The sequence below is a fragment of the Chenopodium quinoa genome, unplaced genomic scaffold (assembly GCF_001683475.1).
Source record: "Chenopodium quinoa cultivar QQ74 unplaced genomic scaffold, ASM168347v1, whole genome shotgun sequence".
In the NCBI taxonomy this organism is placed as follows: Eukaryota; Viridiplantae; Streptophyta; class Magnoliopsida; order Caryophyllales; family Amaranthaceae; genus Chenopodium; species Chenopodium quinoa.
Window position 1 is genome coordinate 764,566 of NW_018744702.1, and position 20,330 is coordinate 784,895.

General features: G+C 34.8%; 1 protein-coding gene across 1 annotated transcript; it reads left to right on the forward strand.

Moving 5' to 3' along the window:
• The first annotated feature begins 1,481 nt into the window (after positions 1 to 1,481).
• Positions 1,482 to 20,287, forward strand: LOC110702763 (NADH kinase-like). The gene is made up of 6 exons (XM_021880507.1): positions 1,482 to 2,659; positions 2,781 to 3,038; positions 4,075 to 4,320; positions 4,463 to 4,543; positions 19,380 to 19,531; positions 19,622 to 20,287. Exons 2-6 carry the CDS (start codon positions 2,835 to 2,837, stop codon positions 20,013 to 20,015), a joined length of 1,077 nt encoding a protein of 358 aa, XP_021736199.1. The 5' UTR covers positions 1,482 to 2,659; positions 2,781 to 2,834; the 3' UTR covers positions 20,016 to 20,287.
• The last annotated feature ends 43 nt before the right edge of the window (positions 20,288 to 20,330 follow it).

Genomic DNA, 20,330 nt, shown 5'->3' on the forward strand with positions numbered 1-20,330 from the left:
TATCCATTTTTGTAATGCAATTTGGGATACTGTAGAAGCTTGCTACAATGCCAGATTGTAAAAACGGATTTTTTGTAAAAAAACTACCTTTTATAATCCATTTTTTGCGAGAAACTACCTTGAAAACGAAATGTTGTAATTAACTACCTTATAAAACCCAAAATGTTGTGATTGACTACCTCATAACATTTTGGGTTTTATAAGGTAGTTAAGGGTGATATATGTCATTATTAAACCCAGAATTTGGGGAAAAAGGGGGAAATATATGTCATTAAGGGTCACGTGAAGGTCATGTGACCAGGTCAACGCCGGGAAAATAAAGTCAAACTTGACTTTCCGGTGGGAGGTAGTATATTACAACATTTTGTATTTTATAAGGTAGTTAATTACAATATTTCGTTTTCAAGGTAGTTTCTCGCAAAAAATGGATTATAAAAGGTAGTTTTTTACAAAAAATCCTGTAAAAACTGATGTCCCCAAAGCAGCCATTTACACAACAGTTTTTCAATTGACGAAGGTTATGAATACTAATATGTCAAATAGAAAAAGTAGTCCGATTATTTACATTTAACCCCAAACAAAAAAAATTGATATTATTTGCAAAAAAAAATTGACCGGATGACAATTGGCCAACAACTAAGAAGAATTACAACCCCCCAAAAAAAAAGCATAAACTATTGGCCAACAACTAAGAAAGAATAATTAAAGTTTTCTCTAGTAGGATTCGATCCTAGACAATTGTTCAACAAGAACATAAACCATTGCGCTACAGTTCTCAGCTATTAATCTTCTAAACAGATTACAATAGGACTTGAAAATATTTGGGACGTATTTAATATAAAGTTGTCCATTATCAGGATTCGAACCCGGGACACATGAACAAAATAACCACATTACTATCCATTTAATTTGGGGGTACCAGCACAACAATTCTTGCAAGAGTATTTTTTTTTGTAATACGGATTGTTCTCAAGTTTATAGTTATACAGTTTGTTACTCCTATAATGTTTAATTGAAATTTTATGCCAGCATCAACTGCAATTTGTACATGGAGTCAGGTTTTACAAATCGCTTTTTGGAAGTACCATCATTGCCGGACTCACAAATCGCTGAATCATCGTTGTCGGAGACTCACAAAACGGCCAACCATTGTTCCCGTGTCCTCCAGCAAAAAAAATAAAAATGACCTGGTTAAAAGAATATTAAGTTAAGTATTCAATTTGGAAAATTGAAAAGGCATTAATTAGGTAGTTGAAGGTTAAAATTTGTATTTGAATTTCAAATCTTAAAATTTCAAAAATTAGATTCAAATTTTGGATGAAATTTTTAAGGACCACACTTTAAAATAGATGCCTTTTTAGCCAATGGGATAAGAGTATATAGATTCTTTTTGTACACCTTTTGTACCCTACCAGCTCCCTGAAAGTTTATCATTAATTAACAAGTAAATCAGTGTAGTAAATGTTTATTTATGTCAATTATTTCCCATATGCAGCCAGAGCTGCATATATCTTTTTCCTATTATAAAAAAAAATCATTCAGAAATAGTAAAGGAAATTTTGCATAAAACCACCTTTTAAATCTTATTTTTTGCAAAAAACCACCTTATAAAAAAAATGTTGCAAAAGACCACCTAATTACAAAAAAATGTTGCAAGTTACCACCTAGTGCCGGAAACAAAGAGTTGACCCATTACTCCGGCGTTGACCTTGATCACGTGCTAAACACGTGACCCTAAATGACCCTTTTTTTTTCTCTCTCCCCTCATAAGTCATAACTATCCTCACGTGATTAAATGGAGGGCAACCCAACAATAATCACTGCCGTCACAACCACCAGTCCACCACCAGCGTCAAGTCTTCAACCAATGGCTACCCACCACCGCCATCACTCATCTGTTATCTTTCTAAAGCAAGCTTAGATTATTTCTTTCTCTCCTCTCTTTCCCCCAATTTCTGCCATTTCTAGGGTTTCATCATAGCTTCAAAATTTCAATTTTTTTTTTTTCATTCCATTCACAAAATCAAATACCCAGTAAGTGAATTAATCAAAGAAGAAGATGCAAATCAAAATGCTAACAGAATTGCAATTTTCGATAGATACATGGATCCCAAATTTAAAGGCCACCATTTCTCACTCTCATAAAGATCATTGTTCTAGCATTACCTCTTATTCTTCTTCTTCCCCAATTTACTTTACTCATCTCATGGGTTGTAATGGCGAAGAGGATAGGTATTCAGTTGTCTTTGTTGGCCTTCATGATTTTCTTAATGCGGGATAATGCGAGTGAATGGTTCTTCGAAATGTTGGTAGTTTCGATTATTTGGCATTGGTTGTAGAACCAGAACATTTGTAATCGTTTTTGTTGTTGGAGAAGGTGGTGATAAGGGCGAGGCAGCATGACTGTGGGTAGCCGGTGGTGCTACCAATTATTGCCTGTAGTGAGTAGTTGTACTTGTGGGAGAAGAGAGAAAAATGGAGGGTGATTAAGGTCACATGACCAAGTCAACATCGGAGTAATGGGTCAACGCCGGAGTAGTTGGTCATATAGTCACTTTCCGGCAATAGGTGTTAAATTGCAACATAATTTTAAAAAAAGGTGGTCTTTTGCAACATTTTTTTTATAAGGTGGTTAATTGCAAAAATCGAGATTTAAAAGGTAGTTTTATGCAAAATTTCCAATAGTAAATGAAATCAAATTCCAATTAAATTGCTTCCCAAAAAAAAAAAAACAAAAAAACAAAAATCTAATACAACCATCACCTTGTTGTCTTTGTTAGAGCACCGGCGGTGAGTTTAGGGGGAGAAGTAGCGGCCAGTGATGCGGCAGTGTGATGCGTGTCGCATTAATAGCCTCAGCATTGAGTTGGGCAACATCATTTCAGCCTCGTAACCTCCTCAGTCGTAACCTCCTCAGTCGAATGCTTTTTCATGGAGAAACAACTATGGCCAGGAGAAAGCTCTTGTTGCTCTTGAAACCCTTCGATGTTCACCCTCTTCGCCATTCTGATTCTCTTTCTGGAATTTCCAATTCTAAGGTTTCTATTTTTTTTTCATTCTTTTTTGTTTTTTCAGCTTAATTTTTTTGGTATCTATCATAAATTCATGCATTTTTCAATGTAAATATTTGACACCCACATCTTTTCTTGTATTTCCATGAAGTTATTAGATTTTATTACATATGCCCATCAATTGAACATGATGAATTTATGCGGTTTTGGTATGTTTGTCTAAATTTTATGGCTTTTGTTTGTTCATTTACATATATAACGTTAAGGGTTATTGGGTAGGAATTATGTAGATATCTAAATTGTTATTCTTTAGGATAAGTGAGTGAGAGATTTTTAAAGGTTGCCGGTATTGAATCGGGTATTGTTGATTTTGTTTTGGTTTATTGGTATAGGAATATAGGATTGATTTCTCTAATTGATAACATCGCGTTAATGTATGTACGCGGGTTATGAATTCCCAAGACACTTAAGAACCTTTATAATAGTCGGGATTAATTGAACAAGTATTAGGAAAAAGGGGGAACTCTTGTAAAAATCAATTGGTAATGTAGTGTGCTAGGCCATCTAATCTTGTCAATGCACAAAAACTTTCAATTCGGGAGTTTAACGGTTTGAGTTGAGGACACTTGATAAGCTATGAAGACTGAGTGTGAACTCCAATTTTCAAAATGTTTTTGGTGCTACATCACCCATTGGGGCACATTTGTCCTACTTCAAGGAAGCTTATTAAGATAGAAAGGAATAATATAATTTTGGGTAGTTATGGACTAATCAATTGTTTATTTTGACTATCTTTACTTTTTTGTTTGTAGTAGATGTGAGTTCAAAATCTTCAAATTGTCAATCGAGAGTTTTGTTAAATTGTTATTTGCCATTGCATGGTTGAGGATATGCGCTTGTGAATTTTCTGCCTTGTATGTGAATCTTTTGCATTAGACTGATCTGCTGTCTGAATCCATAAAGGTTGTAGCAGATGCAGTTTTATGACCTTTTGTTGGCTACAGTTTCCTGCAAATGCTGTTGTATTAGTCACCTGAGTCCTATATTCTGTACAAAATTGCAGATACTTTGCCATTTAAGCAATAGAATTCAGGTTCACAAGGATGCTATAAGCTTATGTCAGGAAATTCTGCAGCGAAAGTCGATTGAGTGGGAAACTCTATTTCACAATGATGTAACTCGCCCGATCCAAGATGTGGATTTGGTTTTAACTATTGGAGGTGATGGCACTCTTTTGCAAGCTAGTCACTTTATGGATGACAGCATTCCAGTTTTAGGAGTAAATTCGGATCCCACACAGATTGAAGAGGTACAAGCATTTCAAACTTGCATAGTTGCTGATTTTTTTCTTTTTCTAAGATTTGGGTTTTGGCTATTCTCTCCACAACAAATGACCCCTCCTTCTCCCTCCAAACCTTGTTGGATTAGCTAACTTGCTTTCTCTGGTACAGGTAGAACAATTCAAAGATGAGTTTGATGCCGCTAGAAGTGCTGGCTACCTTTGCGCAGCTACAGTCAACAACTTCGAACAGGTGAGATTGTAAGCATTGCCTTTTATTATGTTGCAAAAAATCAAGGAAAACAGAATCACTGAAACTGGGTTTGCTATTGGTCATCATTTTTATTCTAGAGTCAAGTGCAATTAACTATTATGCTTGTTTGTTAAGAATCTGTAACGAGCCACATTCTTGGCCTTTGAGGGTTGCGGTTTTGCTTGGGGACTGCTCTTGAGGTTCTACCTTGGAAAATATATGTTGAAGGCCAAGACTTTATGGATTTTGGAAAAGACTGCCTCTTGTGCAGGATTATAATCCCTCTACTGGGTTGTATCCTGATTCTTGACCATTAGAGAAGTGATTACTTCCAGAGGCGGATCCACGTTGACGCCTGGGGGGCACGTGCTACCCCTACAAAAAAAAAAAAAAAAACTGTTTTTTTTTCTGAAAAAAGCTACCTTGATATTTATATAAAGATTATAATCCGTATATATATTAACTAACTTCAGCATTGGTTCAGTGGTGAGGAAGAAGAATGGTGAAATGTGTTTGTTCTCCTCAAGGTCATGGGTTCGAGACCCCCTTAGTAGTTGTTTTTTTTTTTTTTTTTTTTTTTTTTTTTTTAAAAAAAACCCAAATGAATTTCTACTTCCGTCAACACAATGATAAGCTATTACCTATTACTATCTTTCCAAGATAAATTTCTTTTTCCATTTTCACACCTTTTATAAACAATCCTCATAATAATATGAAATACTCTCTCCGTTATATTCAATGACATTCTTCTTATTTTCATTACATGATATTTATTGCAATTATTTGGCCACTATTATATCTTGTTTGTATATTAGTATGAAAATTTACACTAAAATGAATATAAAAAAATCATACTCTATGATGTCTCCATCTGTGTTTAAGTAAATGAAATGTTTTGACTTTTTACACAAGTAATCTAATTCACGTTGACTAACGTTTGTGATTTATACATCAGAATAAATATAGAACGTGAGTACTTGTTAGTATTGTCTCAACGAAAAATTTATTAATATTCAATTGTTATAATTTTATTTTTAAAAATATTTTCAGTCAAAATTTTACATTAGCATACGTGCATAGGAAAAATTTATGCCAAAGTTTTTCATATAAATTCATAAGCAACTTTGACTTAAAAAATAAAAAAAATAAATAGGTGGAAAATTTGTCATAGTATAATTGATATCTAGAATATAAATTATTTGTAAAAAAAAAAATAACATGCTTTAAAATAAATAATAACCTTGTCAATATAAATGTTTGAATTTAATTGTTAATTATTGTATGACTACACAACGCATTATATTCAAAATTTAACGTACTTTGTTGGCTGATTATATTACGTTACAACGCCATTATATTGTTAATTTAATTGTCCAGTGCTACCCCTAGTTAGGATTCCTGGATCCGCCACTGATTACTTCATTGATTTTATTATTACATTCTAGAAAGAAATTAATGGATTAGCTAGAAAACTTCAAGGATGAGGGAAATTATGCAGATCCATTTAGAGATTATCTAGTGCTAGAAAACTTCATCAGGGAGTTGATCAACAATCACTTCAAAGTGATTGCCGACCTCTGGAATGTTGGTTAGGTTGTAATTGGTGATTATATGCTTTGATTTCATCAATTCAGTAATATCTTATTTGAATGCTCTTCTCTGCCTAAAATTCTTCTTAATCATTTTTCTAAATTCAGTGAGTGTAAGACTGTAAATTCTCTATATTCAGTGAGAGTGAAGTTAACTCATAATTAGTTTGATTCTTAACACAATCGTTGTCACTTTTCTGCACTTCATATATTGCAATTGATCCAGAATGATAATTTTCAAATTTTTACTTAGTGAAGCTTATAACATTTGTCAAAATTGAGGCTAGAAGCCAAGATGTAATGTCTATTTAGCTCAGGTTATATATGTCATGTCTATTAAGACTCTAACTTACTAGAGGCATTAATATTTATCATCACTAAGGTCATATATAAAAAATATTAAAAGAAAAAAAATTGAAATCAAACAAAAAATATGTTAAATAGAAAGCTTGACATGTAATTTGAATTGCAATCAATCAATCAAAGACTTAATCCCATAAGTGGGGTAGGCTACATGAACCAAAAGTGATTATTTTGTGTGTTAATCCACACAAATCTTTATCCTCCATCCTTTACGATAAAAAAACCTCATTCTCATGCAAATATATATGCTTCATATCCTTCCTAACTCCTTCCAACCACGTTATTTTCGGTCTCCCTCCACCTCTCCATGATCTCACTCTCCCGCTCTTCGTGCCAGTGCACCCTGTGGTCTCCGTCTTACTTGCCCGAACTGCAGACATTTTTCGTTAGTTTGTGTGCAATGCCTGCAACACCCACTTTCTTGCGAATAACTTCATTTTGATTCTATCTCTTAGAGTGTTCCCGCACATCCATCTTAACTTGCGCATTTCTGTTAACTTTATCTTTTTAACGCTCTTCTTAGAAGCCCAACATTCTGCCTTATGACAGTCTTTTTTTCCCCCTTGAACTGTAAAGGAATGCTTCGGTCACATAACACTCTCGTGACCGCTCTCCATTTAAGCCACCTTAACTTAATTCTGGGGGCCATATCTTGATCAATGTCACCATTCTTTTGGATGATCAATCCAAGATATTTAAAACACTCATGGTCAAATCTTTTCCATCCAAACTTACTACAACATCGCTTCTCACGTTCTTCTGCTTATCAAGGCCTAAGGCAGTATATTTTTCCTTCTAATAACCTCTGCTGAGTTGCTGTGAGCAACAAATGTGGTCAGGCCTCAGACATGGTGAACAAAGATTTGTTAAGTATATTGAGAGTGTATGGGGGCTCCTTACCTTAAGCCGCTCATTGAATTAATATTTTTTAGAACCACTATAAAGCTTTGTTGTTGTTGGAACCATAATGGGGGTAAGTATGCTTTTACATTCTGGGTCAGTGGAAGCTTTGGATTACCGAATCATATTTGAGGAAGGCAGAGGCCTGTTGTGAGGAGTACAGATGAACCCTGGTGGTTTTGTAATATTTTGAAGTGAAAAGAATTTAACTTTTTTGCGGGGAACTAAGGGACTCTAATGGGCTGTCTTGGAATTTCATCACAAGAGAATTTCTATTTGGAAGATGTGCAGTTGTAATTTGCAGCAAGATAGAAAGGAAAGGATTATAAATAGTTCAGCAAGATTTTATGCCTGCTATGCTGCTACTCTTTTTAGAAGTTTAAATATCTACAATATATGCATATATAATTAGAAACGAAATAGAATAGGAGAGAAAAATATAGCAAAATTTTATCTTGTGTGCATTGGCTTCCTTTTCCTTTTTATTTACCAAGCCTTGTGTGGTATTGGTTACTAGATGGCAGAGTTATGTTCTTTTAATACTCATCTTGTGTTTTGCTATATTTTGGGAAACATGAGAATAGTGGTTTCTTTCCTTACGAATAATGATGTATGATGACTTACTTAAATTTAATACGTAGAAAGGGATGCAAGATAATGGCCCAACCATCATAAAGCCATAAAGGTATTTTACTATTTTTGTAAAATCATATTATATCCTTAAGGAAGCAAAAATATTTTTATAATCCCTAATATATTCCTATCACCAACCAAACAAGAATTTAGATACTCCCTCCGTCCCCAAAACTTCGACCATTTTGGGTTGATTTTGCAGTTATTAAAAAACTTAAATAAAAAGAAATAAAAACATATTGGAAAGATAAATTTACATGGGGTTTGTAAAAAAGTAGAGAGCTAAAGTATTAAAAATACATGAAAAATTAAAATTTTATATGGAGAAGCTAATCTTGCACAAATATTGTTGTAAATTGGTGGGTATTTTAATGCAAATGAATCGATCATATTAATTGTGTGATATGCTTTTACTTTGTGTTGTTGAGTAACACATCTCTTTAAAAATGTTGTCTTTTACTTAGATCAACCCAATAACATCTGTGTACATTCATCATCAATAAAAAAATGATATGACTATTAAAACTCGAAAAATAATTTTAAAAATCATATAAAATATTTGTATTAGGTAAATTGTAATTATTGAAAGACACATACCAATGAGAATTGCACATGTGAAGGTAGTGTGGAATGTGGTAAAATTCAGTTAACTTGAAATTGTACTTTGGGATATCATCGTAATCATCAAGAACATCTGTTATCATAGTCTTGTTACCAAATTCAACCTCCTTTGGTTATTGGCATATTTGTAAGATGCATCCGGAGGCATAAGCTATAGTCATGCAATCGAATAAACTTAACCTTGTTTCAAGATGTCTATATTTATCAATATCAACATTAAATAATATGACTTGAACTTCGTCCCTTTAGAAAGTGAGAAATTATACATAAGTGTCTATATTTATAAATATATATGAATATATTGGAGAAACAAATTAAGCACTAAGTAAACTCAAGTTCAAATCTATGTGTCAAAAAATTCCATACTCCATGAACGATGGATGTAATTTGCACCCTAAGCTCTAGCTTGTTCATTCACCACCCATAATTAACGTGCTCTCATATTCACTTTTAACGAAGAAAGGGTAATAAACGACATGGTGTGTATATTGTGTCCATTTCCTGCATTTAAACATCATTGAAGTGGGCATAAAAAATAATAAACATACTTCATTTCCGATCCAACCTTGCACATGTAAAGGGGTCATATAAATAGTATAGATAATGAAAGATATGTTTAATAAGTAAAAAGGGAGCATTAACATGACAAAGATAATTTAAAAAATATATATATTTCTAAAATTACACTAAAACAAACATTGCTAAGAATTACTAAATTAATATTATAACAAAACTACATACATAGCTATTTTACATTGTTTAATACTTCCTTGTACACAATATTTTTAGTCAAAATTGTTGGAAACATCCTTCTTATTTTGTAGTAAGATTTTTAGCGCGGAAAAAGATCTAACTCGTGACCTTGCACCATATAATTGACCATAACTAAACACGGGCCTTGGGAAAACGATGCCAACGTTGCTCAATGTTTGTCTTTGACTTTTATTTATTGTCATAGCAAAGGCTAGTTTTAATGGGAATTGCTTTCTTTTGAGAGAAAGATCTATCTTCTTGTTAGAAGGCGTTAAATCAATTTGCGGAATCAGAACTGATTCTCTAGCTCTTGGACCTGTGATCACTTGTGCTTTTATCACCCTATGACCCAATTTTTGTATAAGGCATGTTCCATTGCACAACCTTATAAATTGGTTCATATATTGGAGCATCAACTTTCAACTCTAAATAATGATTAGGAAGACCTGTCAAATTTAATGATTTTAATAATTCCATAAGCTCTATGTTATCAAGGAACCCACCATCTCCTGCGTCATCCGGAGTATCTTTGCACATTTTTGGGTAACATTGATAAAATTTTCGATTTTAACTTATCTACATCATTGTTTGCCGTAGAATTCAGCGATCCTTTAGGTACTGCCAATCTGTGTAATTTGAAGGCAAGTTGAGGAAATAGAGTTAATGAGATATTGCAAACCATGTTTATCATCGGTTATCAAAAAATTATGTCTAATTTCAATCCAATTTGGTTCCTCTTCCTTTGTAATGGGCACACTCTCTTGTTATGAAAAGAGATAAATGAACGCAAAAAGATAAAGCTTAGGATTCGTTTAATCACTGCGGTTTTTTAGTTTTTTGGTTTTTTGTTTTTTAAAATCATATGATATATGTCATACAATGAATAAAAAATTAGTCAAACTTATTTAAAATCATAATAGTTTTGAAAACTGACAACCGAAAGTGTAAACACCTTTTTCTTGTTTCTTGTTTTTCTAAAAACAAAAAACAATGTCAAACAAGCCCTAACAAATAATAAACTGACATTGCTTCTTCATAATTCTACGTGAAAAAAAACTGAAGTATAAAAGAAATCCTATCATTAAAGTAGGCTAACACTAAGCACAACTACTTCATAATATTAATGCCAACTAATGACAAACTACCACTCAAATTGGAGAAGCATACTCCACGTATCACCCTTAACAGTTCTTATCAACTAAATAACAAATTCAATTGACTCCTAAGATTAAGTCACTAATTACCTAAGGAATAGGAAACAATTACCACTAATTATTTCGAAGCAATACCTTGACACCCCCTTGCTTCAAAGCCACATGCAACTGCTTAACATATTGTGACGACGGATTTCGACTTGAACTCTGACACGCTTTAATGATCTCGACACTCAGGGTATTTCAACCACGACTTTCACAACGCTAGATTTTTGAAGAGCCTAGTCTCTTCCTTTTCGACCTTTTCAGCATAGTTAGATTGTTCACCTTGCTCATCTCTTTGTTAATCCCAACAACGATTTTCTTTGTGACCATACCTTTTGTAATTGTGGCATTGAACATTGCTCATATTTCTTGTGGATTGACCATGTTCTCCACTTTCTTCACGACCACGGCCTTGACCACACCACCACGATCCTAACCCCAACCACGATCGACCACCAAAGCCACCCTTACCTTTACCACCATCATATGCTCCCCACCGCACTTCTGATGCCTTTTCTTCTCATTCATCATCACTCTTATTAGTTCTTTCTTCATGAGCTAACATAAAACTCATCAACTCATCGTATGTATAAGTTGACAAGTCCTTATTGCAGTAACAATATGCTTATAATTCTTTACTTTGTTAAGACCTTAGAGCTCCCGAACACCTTACAATTGTTTCATTCGTGATAGTATGTAATAGACTAACATTAACAAGGGTAGTTTGGGAATTTTAGTACTTTTAGGTTAGTAGCCCTTATTCCTAACTAAGCCTTAGTATAAATAAGGGATAGTGTATGCATTAGCTATCATGTGAATTGTGAGGAAAAATGTTGAGAGTAGTAACCTCAAGTTACTAGGAGAGTGATAACCTAAAGTTATCAAGAGAGTGATAGCCTTAAGCTATTAATCTATCCTTTTGTATCCAAATTCTGCCATTATTAATCTAAATTATCAAGCTTTTATATCTTAATTAGTCCTTAAATTAGAAAATCCTAAGTCAGTCCATAACAAATTGGTATCAGAGCAGGCGGTCTTGTGGGCTGCCGTTGACTGGAACCACCAGTCCGTACCACCACATTTAAAAAAAATAAAAAAAATGCAGTTTGCGGGAACAGATGGCGAACGACTCATGAAGAAATGGATTCATGAGGAATTTAAATACATTTCCCTTAAAAGGGAGCAAGGAATTTCAGATCCCGAGGAGGAGAAGAGAATCCGACAGGAGCTTCAAATTCATGAATTTAATGGAAGAAACTCAGATGACTGGATCTTCCAAATGGAGGATTACTTTCATTTTTTCCAGTTGAATGAAAAGGAGAAGCTCAAGGTTGCCATCATCGGGCTTTGCGGCGAAGCGTTACAGTGGTTCGAATGTGAACACAGGTGGCTACCATTCAATGGGTGGAATGTGAACACAGGTGGCTACCAAGGTTCAGTTGGTCCGCCAGTTCCGTTCAACGACGACACAATCTGATTACTGTTGTGGTCCCTGGTCCAGCAGCGAGGTAGTACACCCGAAGAGTCAAGAAGTGCAAGACCCGGTGGCGTGTGGATCTGGCAGTGGGGTGAGCACTTTACCAGAGGGTTTCACCCTCAACCCAACTGGAGTTGTATGCGAGGCAGGCCGGGATGGGAGACATGTTTCAGGAAACTTGGACGGCGAATTGGGTTGCGGATTTGAGAGCTTTGCGGGAAAACATATATCTGGTGGAAGGATTGGTGATTTCGGTGATGGATTTTCCGGTGGAGGTACGGGTGGAGTCAACAGCGAATTTGGCGGCGAAGCTCGTGCAGTTTGGGTGGATTTTAGTACCGTGCAAAGGGCTGAAGTTGAGGTGTTTGTAGGCAATGGAATAGGAGGATTTTTTGAGAAGGGTGGCGCCAATAGTAGTGGATCTGGCGGTGGTTCAGGAGCGTTAACTGGAAAAGTTGAGAGTGATGGTGAGACCGCCGCTAGTGGTGGCCTGAACAAAGACGGAGCTGACTTCGTGAAAGGCGGGTCAGCCGCAAGGGATTGGTGTCGGGCGTGTGAACAAGGGATTGCTGGTGGCCATACAAATTTGAACAATGAGCCGCAAGGTAAAGAAAGGGTAAAGAGTGGCGATTTTTCGGTGGTGGTCTCTTGGTCGGAGGTGGCTTGTTCGAAAGTGGACTGGGGTACTTTGCAGGTGGTGGGATGAATGAGTGGTGGATATTTGGTGGGTTCCGTGGTCTTGCTGGTGGTGTTTGCAACGAATTTGAGGGGGGTCACAATCTGGTGGAGGTCAGTGTGGCTGGTGTGGTGGTGGACATGGGTGGCTCGCCGGAGAAAAAGGTGGGGAATGGTGCAGGAACTTCCATGGCAGATGCGGTGTTGGTCATGGTGGCTACACGCAGCAAAAACGTGGAGATTTCGTGGGTGGTTTTACCGGCGGTGGGGGTTTGACCGGAAGTGGACCAAGAGAAAGGATTCAAGAGGAATGGGTGATTGGTGGCTTCTTGAAGTATGCAAAAAGAGCAGCTTTTGGCAGAAATGCTTTTGGCGTTGACTGAAATTTTCATTGCCTTGGGAAGGAAGCCAATTATACAAGATGGGGTTAGTAAGGGCAAATTGGTCAATGGGCAGCTAGCGCTATGTGCATATATGGAAAGAAAAGAGCTACAGGCTAACCCAATTCAATTTGATGAAGCAATGCAAATTATTGGGCCCACTTACCCTTCATGTTTTGGGCTTGTTAACTCTAGGCCTATCCATCCAACATCAGCTATGAAACCCAACTCTTATAACCTTATACATTCAAGCCAAATTTCACATCCTTCATCAACCTTGACAGATCATTGCTGTCGCCGAGAATCGAGTGCCGATTATTATCCACCTTGAGGACAAGGTGGAAGTTTAGGGGGCCGGTAATGTAATAGACTAACATTAACAAGGGTAGTTTGGGAATTTTAGTACTTTTAGGTTAGTAGCCCTTATTCCTAACTAAGCCTTAGTATAAATAAGGGATAGTGTATACATTAGCTATCATGTGAATTGTGAGGAAAAATGTTGAGAGTAGTAACCTCAAGTTACTAGGAGAGTGATAACCTAAAGTTATCAAAGAGAGTGATAGCCTTGAGCTATTAATCTATCCTTTTGTATCCAAATTCTGCCATTATTAATCTAAATTATCAAGCTTTTGTATCTTAATTAGTCCTTAAATTAGAAAATCCTAAGTGAGTCCATAACATAGTATCATCATTAATTCTCGGACTTATCTTGCATTGCCAAACTTTCAAAGTTACTACAAATTGTTTTACTGTTTGACAGTTATCACCTTCTTATCTCCAATATATTTTTGTTTTAAATTTCCCATGCTTGCTTGCATTGGAAATTTGTGGGAAAATCTGATCATCCAATGCCGATTGAATGAACAAAAGAATCTTTGCGTCTCTTTTTCGATTTTCTCGCAACTTTTGATCCGGTGTAGGTCGGCTCTTCATACCATTGCTCCACAATGTCCCATAACTCTTAAGACTTGATAAAAGTCCTCATCTGGTGTGGGGATTTTTATCGCCGTGTTAAGGGTCATGTTTTTAGGCATGCCGGCGTTTCTAGGAAAGAAGCTAGAATAAAAGAGTCGCTAAAACTAGAACTTGTAAACCGTTCGGGGTATTGAAGATTATATCCCATTTACAATCACAGAGATTGCTAACTACATAGTGGTCATGACTGAATGTGGGGGGATTATGGTACGATTTTAACTTTCAAAGAAGCCGAACCCGCCCTAAAATAGGCTTCTACTTAATTCTTATTGGATGATCATGCACGTTTTTCGATCAACATACATACATCAAATTAATTATAATCTTGTTTAATCTATGTTGGTTGATTATTAATGCACAATTTAATCTAATACTTGTGATTACTTGAATTAAATTAATGTTAAACCTACCAATTATTAACTATCCTATTGGGCGTGATTTCAGTTACATAATTCCCTTTAAACCTGCAAAAAGGGGGCGTGATCAAGCAATAGCAACAAAATAATCAAGCAAAATATAATTATCATAATATTATCATCATAAAAATATTGTTAGTAGTAAGATCCTAGGCATGATACTAAACAGATTAATAACAATCCTAGCATGTTACTAATAACAAAATCGACACGTTATCCTAAATATGATTTCTATTCAAAAAGTAATTAAATTACTTACTTTAATGTTTCAATCTTCTTTTTATAAAACAATACACACGTTAGTAAATTTCAAGAAAGTAATATCAGTAAAGTAAATAATAAACTAAATTAATTAAGAATAAAAATCTAGGATGTGTTTAGGCTAAGAATATTGGTTTTGAGAAATTTCGGGTTGTGTGTTGATGATTGTTGATAATTTGAAATCGAACGACCTCTATAGGTAAAAAAGAGAGTCAAACGATTGAAAAAAGATTGATTAGACGTTCTAACTGTGATAAAACTCTTTGACGCGTGCGACAGGTTTGTCGAGGCGCAATGGCCTTTGTCACGTCGCGACAGGACTATCGCGGCGTGATTATCCTTGTGCGATGGTTTCAAAAGATAATAGTTCGCAAGTATATTGTTTTCTGATGGTTTATCTTTGCAAAATATATCCAAACATCTTCTGCTAAATCAAGGATTACCATAAGAGTTCTATCCAATCTGAAACTCTCGATTTTTAACTTTTTAGGAAGGATAGATTAGAATCTTGTAGAAAATTCTAGAAGATCGTAGCTGATTTAGGATTAGGAATATGATCATATAGGGCCTAAATAAAATATTTAGACTTCATACAATCATTGGGTCGTACTAAAAGTTGACCTAGGCTCGATTTAGCATTTTGGCCATATCTTATTCGTTTTAAGTAGGATTTGGGCTTATAATATATTGTTGAAAAACTCTTTTCAAACCCCATCCAATTAAACCAATATTAGACGGAAAATGGACCAAAATAATCAGATTGGTCGTTTTTTACAATTTGGGCATGAAATGAATCTTTTAAGGACACGAATTGAATGTTTTTGGATTTAGGGACACCGAATGAATGTTGTTGTATTTAAAAGCAGTTTGTTTAAAATTAGAAAGATGGTCTAAACTCAAAGAAACTTTGCTCAACCTTTAAATTCTTTGCCTAACTCGTTAATCAAAACTTGAAAGACACTTATCACTGAGTTTGGTGTTTGGGGAGACACAATTAGGTGTTTACGACTGGTATTAAGGGTTGCGACGGCGAGATACACCATTGACTGTCATAGTTACCCTCACTGTGTTTTCCGACTCAACTCAACGACTCGCAAAGATTTGACTCAAAAACGACTTAGAACTGACTATTGATATTTTTAGTGCACGTTTTTTTACTCACACTCACGTAATTTTAATTTGTGTTTTTTATGTTTAGGATAGAATTGGATAAGCTCTGATACCATGTTATAAAAAGAGATAAAGCAAAAAGGTTTAACAAATAATAAACTGATATTGCTTCTTCATAATTCTGCGTGATAAAAAATTGAAGTACAAAAGAAACTCTTATCATTTAAATAGGCTAACACTAAGCACAACTACTACCTAATATTAAGGCCCACTAATGACAAACTATCACTCAAATTGGAGAAGCATACTCCACGTACTACCACTAACAATTCTTATCAACTAAATAACAAATTCAATTGACTCCTAAGATTAAGCCACTAACTACCTAAGGAATAGGAAACAATACCCACTAATTTTTGCCGCCTAATAATCCTAAATAACAAGTGCTTTCTTCAATTCCAGGTGCCCACAAATTAAGCATAAATTTGAAGAAACTAAAGATGTAAAAATCACATTACATACCAATTTTCTAATGCCGCCAAATTTGCTAGCCACTTTTTTTTACAAATTAATTTGGAGAAAACATTAATTATATTTTTAAAAAATGGCAGTTTCTGTGTCTAGGGGGAGCTCATTGAGCGATAGCTCAAGGCCCTCCTTTTGTAGGGCCCACATATTTTTTTAATATCTTATTATTCACAACAACAACAACAAAAACAACAACAACAACAAAAAAAAAAAAAAAAAAAAAAAAAAAAAAAAAAAAAAAAAAACTGGTCATAAATATATGTACGGTAGACCTATAGTACTAATCACAAATGTAACTGGTTCTTAATCTAAAAATGAATCAAAGATCATTTTAATTAGCTAAGTGATTTTTTTTGGGATTCAAATGGAGGAAGCCGAACAAAAGGAAGAAGCACTGAAATAGGGATTTGGTTTTTATCTTTATTTGCTTAATTTTTCTTTTGCTTTGTATTTTTATATTTTCATTTTTTCTTTTATGTGAGCTTTTATTTTCCTTTTTTCTTGTGTACTTTCTCTTTTAGTTAATTTGTTTGCTTTAATTACCTAATTTCTGATACGTTAGCTTTAATTAATTAATTTCTCTTTTTTATTAATTTTTTTATGGATTTAAATTCTGGACTTTTTTAAATAAAAAAAATAAGGTGTTGGATAATATAGCTTGTGAGGGTTTAATTGATGAATTTCCTTAAAAAAAAAAAAAAAAAAGCTAGTAGGACGAGATTTTTTGAGTAATTAGTATGTAATCCATAATTTTGGTGAACTTTTTAATACTCGTATAAAAGTATATGAAATATACTACCATAATATAGGGGTCTTTTTTAAGATTTCGCTCCGGGCCCCCAAAATGTCCAAGACGGCACTATTTGTGTCGTAGAGTATCAATTGTTGTTTGTTTTTTTTTTTGGAATGGCGATGCAGTATTAATTAAATTTGGTTCATGTAGCCGACCCAACTTATGGGATTAAGGCTTTATTTGATTGATTGAATGGAGATGCAGTATGGAGTTGAGTTGTTTGCAGTGGGGTTGGTGAAATGGAAATGGGGAAGTATCAAGTATGGAAGTAGTCTGCAGTTAAGTTGATGAAGTGGAGAAGTGTTGGAGTAGTGGGAATAGTTTTGCAGTTATACGATAAAGCACATTTCTTTAATGTAGATTTTTTTTTGGTTGTCATTTTAATCTAAATTTAAATTAGATTGGATTTTTGTTGGAAAAATGGGGGATTAAGGTTAATTAGGCGGGAATGAATGAGAGGTTAGTATTGGGGTTTTGGGGTAATCTCGTTAAACTGACTCTTAAATTATACTTCCTCCGTTCTGTTAATATTGCAACAAGGAGGAAATTACGCATCTCAAAACACATTTTATATGCTAAATATCTATAATTGTGAAAGAGTAAAAATTATAAAAAAGTTGATATTGTGAAAGTATTATATGAGACGAATCCAACAAGATCCCACTTGACTATATTTTGCTTAACGTATAACTCATATTATATGGTCAAACAAGAGTGATGAATAGTGTAAAAAGTCCATTATTGCAATATTAATAGAACGGAGGAAGTATTAAAGATTCCCATCCCACTCTCTAACTCATGAACTACCATTCTCATGTTCAAATGCCCCATACCTGTAAAATCAAAGGACACAATGATATTTGGTTCCAAGTAGAGGGAGGAGTGCCTTTTCCATTCACATAACTACTCATAATATAGGGATTGATAGAAATTGCAGTATATTTTGTTGAACTAAATGAGGTAAGTTGGGTCTGATGAAGCTCACAGAGGTTCCTTTATTTTTCATCTTTCAGTTTTCTTGATTATAGGTCAACTTTTTTTTTTAACCCTTCCTCTCTTAATGGAGTTCTTTGCACGCAATTCTCCATGCCTGGGTAAATGCTGAGAAATATTCTTTCATTAGCTCCAGTCCATTTGATTAATAAGCAATAAGCCTTAATTGAGATGTCACTTACATTGTCATTTAGTTCAGCTAGTGCCTAATTGAATGTGTGATGAATATAAATTAATTAGGACCATTATTTTATAAGACTAAAGAGCTTTGGTTGGGTAGATGCATATGGGTGAGTTTCTAACATTTTGCTATTATGGGAATATGGCAACTTAGATGTGCTAGAATTTCACATTACCCTCTTCATTTTTCAGTATACCACTGAACAAAAATATAAAATCTGGATGAATTTCAGATGTTTTAGTCTATCTAGACATTGTAGTGTACAATTAATATTGTTCCAAATCACTCACACTATCTATTAGTTGGGGAAAATAGTACCATGATTTCCAATCAAATTATTAACACATGTGTCACCCATTATATTATAGAAATTAGAATTGGAGCAAATTGAAAATTTATGACAGAATGGCTGTTTGGTAAATGAAGAGGCATTGCTAATACTGTATTTCTTGGAAGATGATAAATTTTCGAGCATGTCTCTTACTAATACTGTATTTCTTGGAAGATCTTGAATTACTACTTATCATTGCAAAAGCATATAGATTATTTCATGTGTTCCACACTTGTTTGTCAATCGTGGAAGGTCTTTTTGCTTTACGCAAAGTTGAATGATCAGATGCTTTCTGTAGATAGAGTTTTGAATTTGAATACAAAGTGGTACTGAGGACTATCATGGATTTGTGGCAAGGCTTTATGTTTCAGTTTAGCGTCATGTTTATGTACTGAGCTCCAAATGAAGGGAAGATAAGCTTGCGTGCAATATGGATATTATGTACTCCGTATAATTATATGACTTTCATTAGCAGGTGAATAATTCTCAGTGCAATAAACAGGAAGTTCCTTTTCGTTGTTGAGTGACTTTGTAATATTGCCTGCTGGCACGTGGATAATCGTCATACAGTTTTTTGGTGATTTTGTTCTCTCTGGTCTTTCTTTGGTTGTCTTTGCTAATAGGCTTTGAACCTTGTAATTTAATTTCCAATTGGCAGGTGTTGGATGAAATTCTCAATAAACGTGCTAGGCCTTCTGAATTATCTAGAATATCCATACGTGTGAACTCACACTCATTGAAGACACACGCTCTAAATGATCTTCTGATTGCACATCCTTCCCCTGCAACATTGTCTCGGTTTTCATTCAGGTAAGTAGTATATCTTGTTTTTCGATACCTCTATGTTGTTTCACGGCATATATAACTATGTAAGTAATACAATTTTCTTATTGTTGGCAGGCTCAACAGAAATGGGGAGTCATGTGGCCCATTAGTAAATTGCCGGTCGAGTGGTTTAAGGGTTTCAACAGCAGCCGGATCAACTGCTGCTATGCTCTCTGCTGGTGGATTTGTGATGCCCATTTTGTCTAAGGACCTCCAGTACATGGTGAGAGAACCCATACTGCCAAGGGGTTCAAACTCTAGCATGATGCATGGTTGGGTAAAGTCCGATCAGACCATGGAAATTGCTTGGTCCACGGAAGAAGGTTGTGCATACATTGATGGTAGTCATATCGCTCATCCTATTAAGAAGGGGGATATCATTGAATTATCAACAAAGGCCCCTGTTCTGAAGATTTTCCTGCCACCCCACTTGTTATCCTCTTCTAATGAGCATGCCGCAAAATTGTGAAATTTATTAGCCTTTTTCATGTTTGGAAATTAATGGAACAGAAGGATAAATTTTTTGAATCTCTTTTTTCTTATTTCATTGTAGTTAGTTTTGGAGGGAGTGGTTCTAAAAGTCTGTACATAACAAATAGTTCTGTTTCATAGCAGGAAATTCCACTGACTCGGGTTTGATCCACATTTTTGTTGTCAGGATGAATTTTTGAAGCACTTGAGATAATCCTGTATCAGATTAAGAAAGGATTACATCATATATCAAAAAATAAATTTTTTGCAGACTTGCTTGTGTTGGGGGTAACAGATCAACAGTTAAGTCTTT

What these genes read in the sequence shown, in the direction of transcription:
- LOC110702763 (XM_021880507.1), top strand. Translation starts at nt 2,835, where the DNA reads ATGCGTGTCGCATTAATAGCCTCAGCATTGAGTTGGGCAACATCATTT. An exon ending in CTGGAATTTCCAATTCTAAG is followed by an intron (nt 3,039 to 4,074) that starts GTTTCTATTTTT and finishes ACAAAATTGCAG; the next exon opens with ATACTTTGCCATTTAAGCAA. An exon ending in ATCCCACACAGATTGAAGAG is followed by an intron (nt 4,321 to 4,462) that starts GTACAAGCATTT and finishes TCTCTGGTACAG; the next exon opens with GTAGAACAATTCAAAGATGA.